The sequence below is a fragment of the Arvicola amphibius genome, chromosome 10 (assembly GCF_903992535.2).
Source record: "Arvicola amphibius chromosome 10, mArvAmp1.2, whole genome shotgun sequence".
In the NCBI taxonomy this organism is placed as follows: Eukaryota; Metazoa; Chordata; class Mammalia; order Rodentia; family Cricetidae; genus Arvicola; species Arvicola amphibius.
This window is the reverse complement of record NC_052056.1, coordinates 39804548-39824523: the sequence shown is the minus strand read 5'-3', so window position 1 is coordinate 39824523 and position 19976 is coordinate 39804548. Positions and strand designations below refer to the sequence as shown.

At 43.8% G+C, this 19976-nt stretch overlaps 1 protein-coding gene across 2 annotated transcripts in view; it reads left to right on the top strand.

Annotated features, from left to right (window-relative positions):
• Positions 1-19976, top strand: part of Cfap91 (cilia and flagella associated protein 91) — a 41415-nt gene that overhangs the window by 3639 nt on the left and 17800 nt on the right. For both annotated transcript variants that reach the window (XM_038346054.1, XM_038346055.1), the window contains exons 4-10: positions 315-398; positions 1367-1423; positions 3431-3612; positions 11181-11358; positions 13657-13814; positions 16376-16558; positions 17417-17559. In XM_038346054.1, coding sequence (XP_038201982.1) covers positions 315-398; positions 1367-1423; positions 3431-3612; positions 11181-11358; positions 13657-13814; positions 16376-16558; positions 17417-17559 — 985 coding nt within the window. The remainder of the gene's footprint in view (positions 1-314; positions 399-1366; positions 1424-3430; positions 3613-11180; positions 11359-13656; positions 13815-16375; positions 16559-17416; positions 17560-19976) is intronic.

The following is a 19976-nucleotide window of genomic DNA, read 5'->3' as shown; positions in this document are numbered from 1 at the left end:
TTTTGTTTTTGTACTTACAAGTAAATCACCTTCAAAAATAAATCTATTGAAATCTTAATTATTTAAATGACAAGTAAGTCATGGTAAGTTAATATAAATAATAATGTAGCCCAGACAGGGCATGAAATTAGTCTTTGAAATTTTGCTATTTTTATTAAAAATGGCCTTTTCATATTAGGGATTTTATAAATCTATTCATTTCCCAACTCTGACTTTTCCTCTTACCAGATCCGCTAAGCTCAGCTCTGTTCCTACTCACAGAAACACAACATGTAGAGAGGATGGCTTGAATGCATTTCTCTGCTTCATTTTAGGGTGGATGCTTCCTTCCAGATGCCCAAGAAAGAGTACGAAGATCCGGAAGTTTCTGGACGGAATCGCTATAAATTCTTTGACAGGTAGGAAGTGAAGAGTAAGAAATGTTAGAGGCTGAGGCTCTGAGGAGCTGTCTTTATGGTGGTGGCAGCAGTTGTCACCCCTAGGTGGGGGCAGCATGCCAGCCCTCATGGTCAGTTCTCTGCTTGGATGTTACCTAATCTTCACAGTAGACATACAAGAGGGCAGATGAGGACCCATGGCAACGAAGGATGGATAGTTGATAGCAAAACGTTGTCATCAAATGAAGTCAAATATAACACATATCTTGAAGCACCGGGTAGGAGAAATTGCTAAAAGCGTCCAGACAGACAATACTTGCAAATGTTCAAACCTAGCCCAAAGCTGTTACTTCATCAATGACTGCTACTCCTGTGAAAATCATATTCTCAAGGCAGACCAACCTCAAGTGAGGATATCCCTGCCAACCGTGGGTTGGAAGATAATCTTGATACCACATCTGAATTAATTTCCTTTCAAAGGTGACTTTCTAATCTACTTTATCACACATAAACATTTCCTCACGGAGATGTTCTCATACTTAAAAAAAAACATAATTTTTAAAGAGATTTAATTTCTTAACTATAACAGATGCAAGTTCTTAGGTTCTCAGCAGGAGGGGAAGCTTTAGATGAAGGCCTTGGTCATCTCAGAAGGTCTTAAGAACTTGAGGAGCTGCTGGAGACTAACAGGTACCTGAAGCCCGAGTGCAGAGACTCTCCTGAGAACATGGCTGCCTAGGAGATACCAGCGTTCACAGAGAGTAACCAGCTGTGCCAGATCCTGGCTGCATCTCCTGGGCCAGAGCTGGAAATCTGCGTTTTAAATGAGAGCATCTCCAGTGGTTTTGTAGACACAAAACTTTGAATATTACTCATTCCTATTTAGTTTATTCAAACCCATTGATTTTTTTTTAAGGAAGAAATATTTAAGTAAGAAGAAAGGTTGAGCCAGTACGAAAATCTCACACGTGTTTTCCTGTTCCTCCCAGGCCCTTCCTTCCATTCCTTCAACAGTTGCCGCTCAATGTTGTCTTAGCGCCAACCAAGTAAGTGACTTTATTTCTCAACTCTCTCATCATTCACTTCATTTTTACTTCAAAAAGGCAGTTCTCAAGATCAGCGCTTTGCAACCTATAAACCACCAACCACCACAGTCAGGAGCCTACCTGATCCCTCTGGTGATTTTCGGTGTGCCAAGGTCTGAGTAATAGTGTTACATAAAATATTAAAGCTTAATAATTTTTCTAGTGGGTCAAAGTATCAGACATATGTCTGTTTTAATGCTAATATAAAGTCATTTTTTATTACTGTAGCTCTATAGTAGAGCTTGATAACAGGGATGGTGACATTCCCAGAAGCTCCTTTATTGTGCAGTATTATTTTGGCTATTCTGGGCTTTTGTTTTTCCATGTGCTCTTATCTGTCCATTTCTCTTTCTATTTATGTGTGTGAGTGTGGGCACACATGTACCATGCCAGTCTGTGTATGTCAGAGGACAACTTTTGAGAGTCAGGTCTCTCCTTCTGTCTTGTTGAGGGAGGGTCTCTCTGTGAGTGTGTTCAGGCTAGCCAAAGGAGGGTCTCTCTCTGTGAGTGTGTCCAGGCTAGCCAAGGGAAGGTCTCTCTGTGCAGTGTGTTCCAGGCTAGCCAAGGGAAGGTCTCTCTGTGAGTGTATCCAGGCTAGCCAAGGGAGGGTTTCTCTCTCTGTGCAGTGTGTTCCAGGCTAGCCAAGGGAGGGTCTCTCTCTGTGAGTGTGTCCAGGCTAGCCGAGGGAAGGTCTCTCTGTGCAGTGTGTTCTAGGCTAGCCAAGGGAAGGTCTCTCTGTGAGTGTATCCAGGCTAACTGAGGGACAGTCTCTCTGTGCAGTGTGTTCTAGGCTAGCCAAGGGAAGGTCTCTCTGTGCAGTGTGTTTAGGCTAGCCGAGGGAAGGTCTCTCTGTGCAGTGTATTTAGGCTAGCCGAGGGAAGGTCTCTCTGTGCAGTGTGTTCTAGGCTAGCCGAGGGAAGGTCTTTCTCTATGCACTGTGTTCTAGGCTAACTGGCCCTTGAGCTCCCTGCTGGTTCTTTCTCTGTTTTTTTATCTTCCACTGGGGTTCTGGGGTTACAGACACATGCCCCTGCAGTGGGCTCCAGGCATCAAACTCAAGTCACCAGACTTGTTCAGCAAACACTTTTACCCCCAAGCCACCTCCCCAGCCTCAGTATAAATATTTTCACTTGTGCATTTTTTTTTTTGAGACAACTTCTTTCTATATAGCCAGACTTGGCCTCCAGCTCACCATGTCCCTATATCCCAGTACTGGATACCAGGATACATTTGCTAGCAAAAGAAAAGCACGTTTACTTACTGATTTATTGGGGGGAGTGTTTGTATGTGGGTGTGGGAGCACGTGTGACACTGGACAGCACGCAGGAATCCGTTCTGCCCTTCTATCATATAATTCCAGAGATCAAACTCAGGTCATCAAACTTGTTGGCAGGCGCCTTTACCCACTGGGCTATTCCACTGGCCCCCTAGTTATACTTTCTGTTGATGCTTTTGCAGTGTCCCTGCAGATGATTTTTGTGGCGGTGGTTTGCTAACTCTCCCACATGCTCACTGCGTTATTCCAGCCTTGATTAAAGAGCCATCATCCACGAAGACAAGTGGGTCCTGGTGCTTGGTGCCTTCAGCGAGCATTCTGTCCTCTGCATCTGTGCAAAGACACAGCTAAGCTGGGCTATAACTGAGATCAGAGATGCAGCAGGGAATGCAGCGATGCTGAGCAATCGAGACCTGGAGATGCAGCACCCCCACCCGAGAGCCGTCTCTGGCTGTGCAGCACACAGCTGCTTCTGTGAGGAGATCCAGCTGTTTATGTCCACTCACTGCCCTGGTACCAGTGAGAGCAACACGGTTGTTCTCTAGGAACTCCTGACACACGTAGTCATGCTGGACTCTGTGAGCATTTGAAGGGGGAAGAGTCTTAACGAAGCCCAAAGACTTGTTTTTACCTGGTTCTGTAGTGTTCTAAATGTTCACATTGAGTTTCAACCTTTAATTTTACCCTCCTAGGATAGAACCATTTGTTTTTTCTCCTGAATCTTCCAAGTATACCATCATCCCTTCAAAGTCTACTGTGGGCACTCAGACGGACTACCGGGATGCGGATGTTCAAACAGATCCGTACTCTCCAGAATATGTCGTGTGCCAAGACACTATTCCTGAGCTCCTGACCCTGGCTAACCTGACTTGGGGTGAGTTGGTAACTGTCACTGAATATTGCAGAAAGCAGTGCAAGCTGCTGAGTTCCTGGGAGTGACGCATTTTCAGGCAGTTCTGCTTTTAACAGTGAAGGATAACTCACATGCTAGGAGAAAATATTTGCACATAATATATTAGGCAGGGGTTAGTCTCCGTCTTCAGACTATACAAGGCCTGCACACTACGCAGTGGAAAGCAAACATAACCTTACTTAAAACTGGGCAATGAGCCTGAATAGACATTTCTCAAAAGAAGACAAGTGGCCAGAGATTTATTTGAAAACGAAGATGAGTCCCAGAATGCAACAGAGATGTAAGATGACGTGAGCGTGCAATAAGAGAAATGAAATGGGATAAAGGTCAGCCAGCTGCAGCAAAACTATTTAAAACCCTACTAAGAGTCTGTGGTGATGGCTCAGTGGTTACTTCAGTGAGAATCAGCTCAGTGGCTGATTTCCAGAGGACCCGGGGTTCAACTCCCAGGACCTACATGGTACTTCACAAACATCTGTACCTTCCGTTTCAGAGAATATGACACCGTCTCCTGGCCTTTGCAAGAAGCCAGGCATGTGAGTGGTGCATACATGCAAGCAAAACCACATCCACGCACCTAAAAGAAAATGTGATCTCACGCCTTTGATCTCAGCGCTCAGAAGGCAGAGACAAGTGGGCCTCCGTGAGTTCCAGGCTAGCCAGTGTTACTTAGTGAGACCCTGTCTCAAGACAGCACACTGAGGAATCGAACTAAAACAAAATGATCCACAAGAGAGCTGAGCGTGAAATCGACACACGCACAAAGACTAGTAACCTTACTACCCGGGCAGCAAGTAATTAGAAAAGTTACTGGGAAAGATCACAGCCTAATTGTAGCAAATGAGAATGGGCTTAATCACTTAATGACAGGCCAAGACTTGATAGAGAAATTAAAAATGGTTCTTTAGGCCTACAGAGGTGCAAGGAAGGCAGAAACAGACCACGCTTGTGAGTGGGAAGCTCAAATGGGTGTGATTTCCTTCCTTGTAGCTTCAAATAATTCTAACTGAAATCCCTGCTCCTCCTCTAACTGTCCCTGTGTAAGACAGCTACGGTTCTCAAACTCTGCCCACTATCCACGAGCTCCTTTGTGTTTGCAAAGCCTGCAGGGGGCAACTGAGATTGACTATAAACCCTGTGGGAGGGAGGGAGGAATTGTAATTCCCGCCCTGGGTAGATTTGGCAGTTTCCCGGATTAACGCCATCCTATCTTAAATCTTAGCTTCCAAACTGAAGCCTTTCTTGTGAGAATCCTTGAGAAGCCAGTGAGACCAGAGGAGGGGGTTTGCTGCAGCCTTGTGTAGATGTAGATATTGAGACAATCTAGGGGTTCATCAGAGACACGAGCTTAAACCGAATGAAGTCCTGGATCTCTCTGAGAGTGCAGTCAAGGGTCCCCCACCATGGAGTGGAATAAAGACAAGTTTCAGGATAATACATAGCCTCTGGCTAAGAGCAAGCACAGGTAACACGCGAATCCAGCTTGCACGTGATTGTAAAAACAGCATGTGCTCTGTTTTTAAAGTTGGTTCATTTGTTTCTATGTAGCTCTTTCTGTTTCATCTTCTAATCAAATCTGGTCTCTGGTTCCTGCTTCATGAGGGGCGTAACTGCCGACGCATAAGAACACAGTATAGAGCTGCGCTTGATCCCGACCTCAGCTTCATGCCATTGGCTTCACCTTTTAGCCCCTCGGTTTCTTTATTTGTAAGATAGGAATCATTATACTTCTATGATAGGGATCTATTGACGAGTAGATGAATTTGAACAGTTTTTGCTATATTGTAAGTGCTTTAAGCACACCTTTAGTCCCAAAGCTAGAGAGACAGAGGCAGGTGGATCACTGCAAGTTCGAGGCCAACCTGGTCTATAGAGTGAGTTCCGGGACACCAGGGCAACACAGAGAAACGCTGTCTGGAAAATAAAACAAAATGTAACTTATCAGAAGTCACAGACACCTGAAACTTCCCAGAGTCCCAAAATGCTAAGGTTAGGAAGAATGCTCTAAATTTCTTCTGTGTTTATCTTGGGAGAGGGAAGAGGAGAGCAGGGCTCGTGATTAAAAGAATGTTTACCTTTATTTTTAATTTTTTAATTTCTTTCATTAGAAAAGGTAAAGATATTTGATAGATAATACAGATGTCTGGTATGAAAATGGTATTTTCATATATTTTGTTTTTAAATTACTAAACAAAACCCTATACAAATACCAGATATATTTATTTTCATATGTATTAGACATGGGATTATTCATTTCTTTTTAAGCTGTTACATTTTCTTTTGAGGAACATATTTTACTTAGATTAAAACAATTGTAATTATGCAATTGTGTGTGAGGGGCACAGGGGAGGGTATATGCATGTGAGTACAGGTACCTGTAGAGGCCAAAATAGAGCTGTTGTGAGCCACCTGATGTAGGCGCTGGGATCCAAACTCTGGTCCTCTGCAAGAACAGCATGCACTCTTAATTGCTTAATTGTTCTTAATTCTTTTCAGGCCCTACTCATTTCTTTAAACATATGTATTTCTTTATACATTAAATTAATTGATGAATAAACAAAAGACGTAGAACAAATAGAACAGAAAATTTAAAAGTAGCTCACTGTATGTGGTAGAAATATATTTTTTAGACTTTTCTGTACAATTATTTTTAAAATAAAAATTAAAATACTAAACAGGAACTCACTTGATACCTATTTCATTAAGTAGTTTTTGGTCCTCTGAAGATAATGGACCAAGACAGAGCTACATTTAGATCTGCTAGCTATAAAATCCGCAACTGGGTTCCCAAACCCCAGGTCAGAGAAGGCTAAGTTGAGCTAGGTCTTGGCTTGTTCTTCTGAGATATAGCTCTGACTATGACTAGATCACTATTTGAGCTCTTAAAGGTGGAGGTGAGGCCTTCTGCTAGACTGTATATTCACTAGCGGGGACTAGATGCAAGGAAGAGTCTTGGCTCAGGATTATTTCTTTGTCAACTGTTCCTTTTTAAAAGTATGGTTCTTTTTAACTTTCATTCAACAAAGCTCCAATCTCAGATCTATTTTCTCCTCTGCATTTAACGTTTTGGAAATTTTATTTATTGTTACTTTAAGTATGTGGTGTAGTGAGGGGCAGTTGGAGCGCGTTCCCGCTGCCCAGCTCCCGGTCACCGGCTAGCTTATGCCCCAAAATAATTACACGGAAACTGTATTCTTTTAAACACTGCCTGGCCTGTTATTCACATCTTGGCTAACCCATATCTAATAATCTTTGTAACACCACAAGTGGTGTCTTACCGGGGAAGATTCTAGCATACATCCATCTTGGGCTGGAGCTTCATTGCATCTGGCATCTCTCCGAGGAGAGGCACAGCGGTCTGTCTAACTTAGGAGAGGTGTAGCATCTGACTGAGCCATCTACCTCACTTCCTTCTTCCTGTTTTGTCTACTCCGCCCACCTAAAGGCTGGCCAATCAAATGGGCCAGGCAGTTTCTTTATTAATTATCCAATGAAATCATCAGATAGATAGAAGACACACCTACATCATTTCCCCTTTTTCTGTTTAAACAAAAAAGAAAAGCTTTCACTTTAACATAGTAAAATTACATATAACAAAACAGTTATCAAGTAAGAATTACAGTTACAATATTTATACCTACTTTATCTTTTATCATAACTATGGAAAACTATATCTATTTATTCTTCAACTCCATCAAAGACTCCAGAAGGATATAATATTACCTAGTTGAACAAGAAGTAAGCTACTTCCAAAACTCTAGAAATCACAGAGACATCTTGCTACCTGGACAGCCACCCAAAGTTCTTTTGTACCGTTGGGGCATCCATCTTCAGCCTACAGGTTCATAGTTTCCAGCAGACATTTCCACGAAGCAGGAAATTTCGAAAGCAGTTCAGTCACTTTCTGCTGTGTCCTGCAGAATGTCTCACAGACTCTTTCATGAATCAGGAACCCCAAAAGATCATCTCACTTTTAGGCAACTTCAGCAGTCCTCTCTCTGAGGGTTCTTTGTGTCCAGTTTATGCCAATAGTCCAGGCAAGAGCAGTTTCTTGCCAAAATGGCTATCAAACTCTATAAGTAGCCTCTTCGATGCCCATCTTTCTCTTGAAGTAGCTTGTGCTGCCAGGAGCAGATGTGTCTCATTGTCATGAAAAGTCCTAAGTTATTAAGACATTTAAGTGGAATATTCTGTAGTCTTTGAAAGATATGAAGAATGTCTATCTTACTGAAATATATCTCTATATATCTAGAAAATCTAACTAACATGACTATAAGCTTTACTATTATCGATGATTATCCATTAACAACCTATATTTCTTAATTATACATTACAATTTTAAAGTGAACTATACAATCATAATACCTTAATCAAGATCAGAAATACATATACATATAACAAAACTGACCTTAAATTTAAATCACTAAAGCAAAATCCATATCAATGCAAATTATTCATCTCCATATCATATCCCCCTTTAAATGTAAAAGAACATTTATAAACAATATTTGGGAAAATGGGCGCAGTTATTTCTCTCCAAACTGCTTCCTGCTGAATGGGGACGCTGTTAATTAGGTCTTTCATGGTGTAATCTGTGTGCCAGGTTCATCTCAGTCATCAGTTGGGTGAAGTAATTTTCTGAGGGTGTTCCCAGCAACCTTTCAGGAGGGCGTGGTCTATCATACCATATTGGGATAGAAGCAATCCACACGGTCTCATTTTCTGTAAAAACAAAAGAAACTCCTTTCCAAAGCATCATATCCTTAGATCTAAATTCTGAAGTCAAGGTATTTTCAAAATATCTATCTTGGATTAGTTCAGCAGCATTTGTAAACAAATATCTTTTAGCAGCTATTGCTTCTTCCTCAGCATTCAAACAATTCAAAGAGAGTATAATAGTATACAGTATCAAGATTCTCCATATATTTTCCATCTTTGTACGGCTTTATTTTAACCTCTATTTCGTTTATTTTTACTTTTATTTTTTTATTTTTTGATAAGTTCTTTGTATATCTTTGTCCTGGAATAACTCTGCAGACCAGGCTGTCCTTGAACTCTCAGAGATCCGTCAGCCTCTGCCTTCCAAGTTCTGGGATTAAAGGTGTGTACTACCACACCTTGAACTCACAGAGATCTGTCTGTCTCTGCCTCCCAGGCATTCGGATTAAAGGTGTGTGCTACCACACCTTGAAGTAACAGAGGTCAATCTACCTTGCCTCCCAAGTGTTGGGATTAAAGGTGTGTACCACCACAACAAACTACTTCCTTTTTTCTTTTTCTTTTTTACTTTTAAGAACTTTAACTAGCCTGCATATACTTTTAATACATTGTAAACCATTTAGACATTTTCTTCAACTTTGAATCTTTCTTTTACTGTATATCTCTCTTTTTGTGACCACATAAGTCTTTAATTTACCCACCAAAATCGGTAGAACTAAAGCCGTAACTTTGGCGGCTGGATCCAGCCCATGCCTTAGCTTTCTAGCCTCATAGCGGAGGTACGCGCAGGAGCCATGTTTATCGCCACAACTCTATGGCATTTCAAGGTCCCTGCCAGCAAGCAAGCTGCAACAGTGTCAAACAACAATCAGGACCGCCTGCTTGAAAGAGTCAGAGTTTGCCCTGGCAGTACAGACCAGAATGCCAGCATTTTAAAACAGCACAACTTTTTTCCTGCTATGGCTGAAAACAAACAAGCATGCAGTCAGCTTTTATCAACGCCATTTAAGTGTTTCATAGCAGGACCTCTTAAAAGAGCTGCAGGGTTTTGCAGCCAAAGCTGAGTCAGGAAGCCTCTCTTAGATGAGAGCGCTTTCTTACCTCTAGCAAGCAAAGCCAAACCTGAGAAATAGCTGCTACCAAGAAAACATGCTTTACTCTATTCTTTCCCAAGCTTTCTCAGGCTTTCTGTGGATTCAATTATCCACGTTGGGCGCCATTCTGTAGTGAGGGGCAGTTGGAGCGCGTTCCCGCTGCCCAGCTCCCGGTCACCGGCTAGCTTATGCCCCAAAATAATTACATGGAAACTGTATTCTTTTAAACACTGCCTGGCCTGTTATTCACATCTTGGCTAACCCATATCTAATAATCTTTGTAATAATCCAATGAAATCATCAGATAGATAGAAGACACACCTACATCAATGTGGGTGTTTTGCCTGCATATTAATCTGTGCACTACAATTTGTACAGTACCCACCAGGCCAGAAGAGGGTGCCAGAGCCTCTGGAACTGGAGTTACAGAGGGTTTTGAGTCACTATGCGGGTGCCGAGACCTGAACCTGTGTCCTTCAGAAAATCAGCCACCTCTCCAGCCCCTCTTAGCATTTTAAAACATGGACTTGTCTAGTACAGGACTTTCGAAGGTGTGACGATTCTGTGGTCACTGACTGACTGTTTCCTCAGTTCTTTCCTTGAACATGTATGCAACCAAAAATTGTTGGGTTTTTTTTTTTTTTTTTTTTTTTTTTTGGTTTTTCGAGACAGGGTTTCCCTGTAGTTTCTAGAGCCTGTCCTGGAACTAGCTCTTGTAGACCAGGCTGGCCTCGAACTCAGAGATCCGCCTGCCTCTGCCTCCCGAGTGCTGGGATTAAAGGCGTGCGCCACCACCGCCCGGCTTTTGGTTGTTTTTCACCTCATCTCTTCACGCAGCTCCCATATAAATACACACAGAGTCTTATTGATAGGGAACCTTGTTAGCCAATCATCTTTAAGAGGTGGGTCTTAGTTAAGGCGTGGTTTTACTGGGACCCATGGTAAAACATGGGCACCTCCAGGTATTCACTCTCTCTGTGCCTTTTCCCGTGGGTCATTGCTGTGCTTGGATTTCTCCTTTCCTGTTTAGTGAGTTTTCCACTTATAATAAATAAAATTTAATTGTTTTATCATTAGCTAGCCTAGTTATTTCAATATCTTATTATTACTTACAAATAATAGACCTTAGCTTTGCTTGTCTCTAGCCAGTTGTTCTTAAATTTATCCCATCTATTTTTCACCTCTGGGCTTTTATCTTTCTGTATTTTATACACCTTTCATTCTTTCTTACTCCATAACTGGTCGTGTAGCTGGGTGGCTGGCCCCTTACATCCTCCTCTCCTCCTTTCCCCTAGATCTCTTTCTCCTCCTATTTTTTCTCTCTGCCTGCCAGCCTTGCCTATTTTATTGGCCATTCAGTTCTTTATTAGACCAATCAGGTGTTTTAGGCAGGCAAAGTAACACAGCTTCACAGAGTTAAACAAATGCAGCATGAAAGAATGCAACACATCTTTGCATCACTAAACAAATGTTCTACAGCATAAATGAATGTAACTCATCTTAAAATAATATTCTATAACAAAACAACTTCTGCCTGAGTAAGAGGAGGCATGAAGGGCACAGGTAACACACAAGTTTTGAGGCATCCAGGGAACCTTTCCCAGTGACATCATGATCGAGCCCCAATGCTTGAATTTAGAGCAGGGCAGGAGGAAGGCTTACGATGGTGGCTTGTGGGTGTGCCCTGTGTTCCTGAGCTGTGACATTCCCTTGCAGGCCGAGGTCTCCCAGCAGGACTAGCTGAGGTGGAGATGATAGAACGGGCCCGGGAAAAGCGTGCTTGGGAAGCCACTCTGCCCCCACTGAACGACAGCCTCCAGGTTGAGAAGAGGAGGAAGATGATGAACGCCATGGAGAGGAAGGAGTGGGCCTTCAGAGAGGGAGAGATTGAAAAGTAGGTTCTCTGGCCCCTGGACAGCTGTCCTGGGCTGGTGAGAGCAGCGTTCGTACTTCACCGTCATCACCGTCATTATCATTATTAGTATGGTTTTTAGAGACAGCTACAGAGCGCATCACTCAGAGTGCTCACTCTGTGCCCACTGTTCTGAGAACACTCTAGAAACCCGTAGTCGTGGGCTCATCCTACTGAATCAGGAGGTCAGAGTCATCAGTCTGCATCGGAGCAGACCTTCCAGAGAGCTCTGTTTCACACTTAAGTTAGAGAAGTTTTCCTGCGGTTACTCACTTAACGCCCAAAACAACCTCATGAAAGAGGCACTATTACCTCCATTCTGCCACAGAAGAAATGAAAGTAAAAGGAAGATGGAGAAGGGACCCTGGTGCCACCAAATACAGTCACTGCCTGCTTAACAGTGGGACGTGGGTGACCCTGGTGCCACCAAATACAGTCACTGCCTGCTTAACAGAGGGACGTGGGTGACCCTGGTGCCACCAAATACAGTCACTGCCTGCTTAACAGAGGGACGTGGGTGACCCTGGTGCCACCAAATACAGTCACTGCCTGCTTAACAGAGGGACGTGGGTGACCCTGGTGCCACCAAATACAGTCACTGCCTGCTTAACAGAGGGACGTGGGTGACCCTGGTGCCACCTAGAACAGTCACTGCCTGCTTAACAGAGGGACGTGGGTGACCCTGGTGCCACCTAGAACAGTCACTGCCTGCTTAACAGAGGGACGTGGGTGACCCTGGTGCCACCTAGAACAGTTACTGCCTGCTTAACAGAGGGACGTGGGTGACCCTGGTACCACTCAGTACAGTCACTGCCTGCTTAACAGAGGGATGTGTTCTGAGAAGTGTGTCACTAGGTGGGCCCGTCGCTGGGTGACCCTCAGAGTGCTCTTTCTCATCCTGAACAGCTAAGGTCACTCAGTGTGGCCCTTCTGTGCCACTGGAGATATGGTAAATATGAGGTATACGGGGCTGCCACCAACATAAATGGCAGTGAATGCTGACAAGAAGCTTTAAAAATAGCACAGTAAAATAACAATAAAAGCCTGGCCTGGAGGTTAACGTCAGTGGTCAACAGGTAGAGGCGGGAGGGTCAGGAGTTCAAGACCACTGATGGTGCACTGAGTTTGCGGTCATCCTAGGCTACACGAGACCCTGTCTCTAAATACATAAATAAAACAGCAATAAACAAGCGGCATAAATCTGTCAGCATAGATACTGAGTTGTTGCCATTATCAAGTGCTGTATTGATAATGTATAATAGTATTGTATTCACCAAGCTTTTACATGGCTGGCTGCTGAGCGAGTCTGTTTACAACATCACCATAAATGGGAATAATGTGTTGATCTATGGAGCTTCAGTGGCTCTGCCGTCACTAGGTGACAGGAACTGTTCCGCCTCCTCACAGTGTCACAGGACCATCACGGTACTTAAGACCCGATCCATTGTGTAGCATGTGACTGACTATATATCCTTCCCTCTGGGAAGCAGCAGGGCTGTGTGCCTTAATGTTAAAAGCACAGTCTCCAGAAGCGTCGACCGCCTGGCTCCACCCTCCCTCGCTGTCTGCACTTAGAGAAGATCTGAGGCACGCCCTGTCCTCTCTGGTCCCCCTACTTTCAGCCCCATCATCCCCTTGCTCTTTTCTGAGACAGAATTTCTCTATGCACTCCAGGCTGGCTTTGAAGAGTATCCTCCTGTCTCAGCCTTCTACGTGCTGGTTGGTGTGCACACACCAGGTTCCCCAAGGCAGAAACACTGGTTCCTAAGCGACTGAGGGCACAGACATCGCCACCACTTGCATGTGGTCGGATATGTAAGCGAGGCAGCGCTAGAACACATGGGAAGGGAGCGCAGATTCACGAAGGAAAAGGAAGGTTAACAACCCAGTTCCTACTATGTGTAGGAACCAGTCCTGTCTGGAGATGGTTTACTACCTACCCAGGCTTTCTTCCCTCCTCCTCTTAACTCTGGTTAGTCTGGTACTGTCCACAGATCTCTTGCTCTCTAGGATCAGCTGCTTAGAGAGCCCACCTCTTGCCCCATCTGTCTGCTTTTCGTCTTCCGCACTGTATGCATGAACGCGCGCCCTTTCCCAAGTTCCCTCGATATAGAGATCTGCGGCCGGAGTAACCTCCCCGGGATTTCAGCTCACTTGTCCCGTTTTTTACCACAGTGGTCTTTTTAAACCGCACGAATATGATGCGATAGGGAGGGGCTTCTGTGGCTCTCCAATCGAATTTCCGGTTTGGGAGAGTAATGCTCTGTAACCCGCCCCAAGACTGCAGGACCTGCGGCTGGAGGTTCTGAAGCAGCTGCTGAGGAGGCGCGAGGAGAACCAGAATGAGGTGGACATGAAGCACCTGAACGCCCAGTGGTGGAAGCTGCAGGAGGCGAAGGAGGCCAAAGTGGCGCAGATCCAGCACACACACGTGTCAAGTAATTAGTGGCGTGAGCCGGCCAGGGAGGGGGCTGGGCTTTGGGGCTTTGATCAAACCTTCTTCCTGAGCTATGATGGAATTCTGATTTGGTCTTAGTGTATCACATAGGCAAGGAAGAGAGAGGAGCTACTTTTGGAAGGTGGACATTGGCGGAAAATTGCTAAGAAGGTCAGGTGACCATGTTCTAATAAGTATTTGAGTTCTTGGCATGCACCCATATGCCATTGTTGGTATGAGGCTCCCCACATTCATAGACCAAGGCTCTACTTAGGAAGCCTATTGATTAACTGTTTTGTTGTTCATTTTTGTTGTTGTTTGTTTGGTTGGGTTTTTGAAACAAGGTTTCTCAGCAGCTATGGAGCCAGTCCTGGAACTTGCTCTGTAGACCAGGCTGGCCTCGAACTCACAAAGATCCACCTGCCTCTGCCACTGCCTCCCAGAGTTTTGGGATGAAAGGTGTGCGCTAGGCAATTAACTGTTTTCTTTTAATTCTTGCCCCCTAAGATATTTTAGTCTTCCGTTTTCCTAATTGCTTCTCTCTAAGAGATTTTTAATGCCACAGCTAGTGAGGTTAGCTCAAGAAAATAAAACAAAAGCTGAGTTCACTAAAAGGAATTTTTAAGTAAGAATTTAATTTCAGTGTCCTCCCCTGGCCTCGGCACCTGCTAGCACATGTGTGTGCATGCACCACATGAACGTACAGCACACACAAAGAACTAAACTAAAATACTCAAGTTAAATCTTTCATTAAAAACTTGAATTATTATCATTTAATTTTGTAGCTTTTCCTACTGAAAAGAAAAACTTTTAAAAATTACCTGTAAAGGGCTGGAGAGATGGCTCAGCGGTTAAGAGCATTACTTGTTCTTCCAAAGGTCCTGAGTTCAATTCCCAGCAACCACATGGTGGCTCACAACCATCTGTAATGAGATCTGCTGCCCTCTTCTGGCCTGCAAGCAGACACACAGACAGAATATTGTATACATAATAAACAAATAAATATTAAAAAAAAATACCTGTAAAATTACCTTACTGAGGTCCTTGAGATTGTTTGTGGGTAAATGTGTTTGATCCTAAGGACCTAACGGTCAGAAGGGGAGAACTGACTCCTGAAGGCTGTCAGCCTCCAGCACAAACACATCCCCGCACACTTAAAAGAGAAGGTGATTAACGTTTGAAACAGTGTATTAGTTTTTGAGAGTGTTGACCCTGGTAAGTTACCACACCCCACTGGAGAGCTATACACCCAAGAGTATATGAACAGCACAGATTGGACTTGATGGATGAAAACACAATAAACAAAAATAGGACAGTAAATTGGGCAATAGGAGAAGGGGGCGTGGCTCTGAGAGGACTGAGGAGGAGTGAAGGGAAAGGGGGCGTGGCTCTGAGAGGACTGAGGAGGAGTGAAGGGAAAGGGGGCGTGGCTCTGAGAGGACTGAGGAGGAGGCGAATATAATCAAACCACACTGTACAAGATTCTCAGGGAGCTAATCAAAAAAGAAATTTAAAAACAGCTCTGAAAGTTTTCAGATTGCCCCAAATTCATAAAAAAAAAAACCTGAAGAGTTGTATTACCAATACATAGCAATTCAGATGCACCCTAGCAATTCAATCACATTTTTTTAGAAAAATACGTGAACATTAATTTTTTTCTGAAATTAAATTCTTACTTAAAAATTCTTTTTAGTGAATTCAGCTTTTGTTTTGTTTTCTCGCGCTAACCTCACTAGCTGTTGGCCATGTATTTAGGCATTTTTTTTTTCTTTTCAATACAAAACATAGCTAGTGATGGATTCGACTTTTATAGATAGTCAAATGAAAATTATTTTACTAAATTCTAACACTCCAAGTCACATAAAAAGTTCTGTGGCTGAACTGTGAATGGCAGGCGCAAGGCAGCAGTGGCTCTGGACTCCGCTCTAGTGACAGGCTGCCACAGCTGTTAGCGGTGACCCAGGGAGGGCTACAGAAGGGATGGCTCTCTGGGGAGAAGTGACGGAAGAGCAGACGGGAGTGCACGCATGACTCCCTGGATGAGTGTTTGGTTGTGCACAAGTGCACCTTCTCCCTTTGCCCACCAAGCCAGGCTGGAGGCTATGAGCCAGGACATCTGAAACCCTGGTGTTAGCCAGCGTGAATCTGCAGTGCTCCCCTTACAAAGAGGTGGCTTGATCTAGCATTGCACATAACATAGATTTTCTATTTACTCTGAATTGCTTTCGGTTATTTCACAATCTTCTATTGACTGTTTCTTTTTAGCCCAGAGATTGCAGTTATCAAAGGGATGTGTGTGTGGGCGGGTGCGTGTGCGTGTGCGTGTGACTCCACACTGAGGACACTAGCTGATTCTGCTTCTGCCACCCTGCCTGTCATGGTACTCAGAGCCACACAGACGGCACACCTGTTTCTAGAGCTGCATTCTGGCTGTCATGGGCCATCGCAAAATTTACTCAGCTCTGTATCTTCCTTGTGAACCAAACGAGTTGCTTTACTAGTCTACATTTATAATTTGGAGTAGCATATGGGAGAGACTCATGACAGTACGCTTTATTTCAGACATCAGAAAACTCCTAAGGAAAGGGAAGAATATAGAGGGGAAGCTGCAGAGGAGAGACATCATCAAGGAGTACTCTGATTTTGCATCTCAGGTCTATGGGCCTTTGTCTCGCCTTGGTCGTTTCCCAGACAACAACTCGGAGGACTTTGTAGTCAGAAACCACTACCTCAACACCTACGAAGGTAAACAAATCTCAAAGGTAAACAATAGAACGCCTGAAAAGCAACGTCAATACAGCTTCCTATGAAGTAATAAAAACTCAGACGCAAAGAATAGAAAAACCCCATGGAATAATTTAACACAGAGCAAATTGAGTTCTCTACGAAATGTGGTAGCTTAGGTGTAGTTAGTAAACGTCTGTGGTTCCTAATTCTCAGCGCGGGAGACTGGCAATCACCAGAGTCCAGAAGTCTGGGCTAGCCTGGGCAACTCAGCAAGATTTCTACCTAAAAACAAATGACAGCAATCAAGCTTTGAAATATATTTTTATTTAAAGAAAAACTTTACACTGGGCTTATGAAACAAACAAGGTATTTATAATGAAATCTAATACGGCAAAAATCTAGAAGGCAGGGCAAAGTCACTGCGTGGTCAATTCATGAAGAGCTCTGTGTCTCTTATGAAGTCCAAGAAACTTGTTTCAATTTTTAACAGTTTAGCTCCCAAACTGGCACATCATCTGGCCAAGACCCTAAGTTAGCGGTCCGACTCTTGAGCTTAGAACCCTGGCTGGTGTCCCCGCAGCAAAATATGATGAGCTGGTGAGCACCCACTTTAGAACGGGGATGCCATCTGTCATAAGGCTGTATAGATCGCTGCTGGCTACTGGCTGTGCTTTCTGTAGAACACGTCTTTAGTTTAGAATAGGTTCTTACCGTGCCACCCAAGGCACTGAGAGCAGAAGCTACCCCACATACTCAACGCTTTAGAAACAGTTCATCCTCTTAAAAGACGTCACCAAAGCTCACGGTACTAACAGTACACCCTCAGCCCGTTCAGTGTAAGCAGGGAACACTAAAACCACATGCTTCCTCCCACAGGGTTAGTGGAACTTGAATCATGCCTCCCCGATTTTGTGACGCAGCCCAGGATCAAAGCTCCAAAACCCAAAATCATCACCACCAAGGCCGGCTTTCTGAAGAGGGCCGCGAAGATGGACTATGAGTTGGCCGAGGTTCACAAGGTATCGGGGGGCTCTGAAGACTAGGCGCTTCCTCTCTGACCTCTGCAGAGCAATGCTGCACCCTGAATTGCACGTCATCATGGACAAGAGTGACCGTACACCTGAAACACAACCTGCATTCTTTCTCCTCTCTAGACTTCTGCTCTCAGAGGTCCCCGGGGTGTCCTGATCTCCTGTGCAAGTTCACCTTCACTTCAAACTATGACAGGCCTTTCTAGGGGTCACCTTCCCTTATCCAGAAGCTATTACTTTCTTAAAGTGCTTCCAACTTGGGCTCTATTTAGGGTAAAGTCTGGAACTATGAAGTTAGCTAATTCTAGCATTGGGAATCACTTTGTTAAGAGTCGACGTTCCTTTTTATTCCTGTTATGCTTGCTGTGAGGGCACCATGAGGAAGAGGAGATGTGACCAAGGTCTTTTTTTTAAAATCTAGTTTAAAAGCCAACTAAGCAAGAAAGTGTGATGCCCATCAGATGTCAACATCAGACTCCCATGGAGGGCTTGTTGAGATGCGCTGCTAGGCTCCACCCGGCATTTCGCTCAGTAGATGTGGGCGAAGCTGTGGAGATGGGCAGGCTTCATATGTCTCCAGGTGATGCTGTTGCTGTAGGCCCAGGAGTCACACTTTGGAATCCCTGGTTTATGACATCCTCTTGTCCATAGATATTTTCTTGCTCCCCTGATTCTTGTAACACATAAGAATCTACGGGAACCCAAACTCAACATTAACAAAAAGATAGGTCCTCGAGGGCTTGGGGATGGCGCAGCCCGTGAAGAACCTCCCGGGCAAGCATGAATACCTAAGTCCAACCCCCAGCACACAGGTAAGAAAGCTGGGCGTAGTAACGTAGTTATAATCCCAGCAACTGAGAAAACAGGAGCAGCATCCCTGGGGGTCATTGGTCAGCTAGCCTGGCATAATCGGCAAGCCCAGGTCCCACTGAGAGATACGAAAGAGCCAAGATGGCTGCCTACCTCTGGAGAAACACCTGAGTTTGACCTCCGGCTTCCACACGCACAAGCATGAACATATACCAACACATACACATAAGAACACATTCACATGTGAACACACACACACACACGCACTTTGAAAAAGCCTAGGACCTTTGAACTGATCACATGTGTCTTTTCTCCCCACTGCGTCTCCATCTGTGTTCAACCTTCCTGAATACCGTGCTCACCATTTTCTGTAAGAATTTTTTCTGTACTTTGTATTGCGTTATAGAAACTCCTCTTTTCCTCCTGATTTGCTAAAGCTTTTGACCATGTGCTTATGTTACTTTATCCAATGCTCAACTGTGTTTCCAGAGCAAATGTTTACAGATGCTAATCTGTCCTGCATGAGTGGTTGACCTTGCTTGGTCCAGAGACGTCGCTCATTTTAACACATCATTGGATCTGGTTTAACTTTTCGCTTCTCTGCTCATGGGTGAAACGGCTCTCTTGTTTTTTCTTCTGATTTGTCTGTGCATGATACCAGAGTTGAACAGGTTTCCTGAAGTGACCTGGGAGCATCTCTTTTTCCTTCTCCCCTGAGAAGAATTTAAGAAGACCAAGCCGATCTGTCCCTTCAGTGTGGAAGGATGTACGAACAAAGTCACGTAGGACTAGTGTCTTCATGGAAGAGTTTAACCTGCCTCAGTTTCTCTACAGCATGTACAGTTTCTTTGCATTCATTTTGGGATATTATCTTGTGTAGAATCTCACTTCATCTGTTCAGTCTTTTGACATGATCATCAATCATATTGTTTTATATATAATCGTGTCCATTTTTTTTTGTAACATTGTTTATATCTTAACTCTTTTTCCTTAATCTGTTTTACTGAAGGGTTGCTCATTTTCTTGGAACTATTTTTCCAAACAATGAATTTTCAGGTTTGGACATATATTCACACTCTCTCATTTCTTGTGTTTTTAAATATCTCCAATTGTTCTGTGATTATTTTCCTACACTAAAAAAATTAAATGTATATATTATCGATTTCAGTCATTCATCAACTTTATATAAATATTTTAAACTAAACATTTCATTTCAAAACACTGAGATTTGCTACATTTCATTAGTTTTGATATGTGATGTTTTCCATTCTTAGTCTCTAATATCCAAAAGTATCCAGTGTGGCTTTTTATACTATGCCTCTCTTATGTGTGGGACAGATTGCTTCCAAGGCCCCCTTCATCCCTAGGACACTACTGGCATTCGGCTCACTGACGCTTGTCCTATAAACACACAATGCATTTTCACTCTGGTTTGATTTCTTTGAGATGGGTCTCGCACAGCCCAGGTGGGCCTTGGATAACTGTGTAGCTGAGGAAGACCTTGACCTCCTAACCCCTTGCCTCCACCTCCCGTGACCAGGGATTATAGGGGGATGCCCTTGACCTCCTAAGCCCTTGCCTCCACTTCCCGTGAC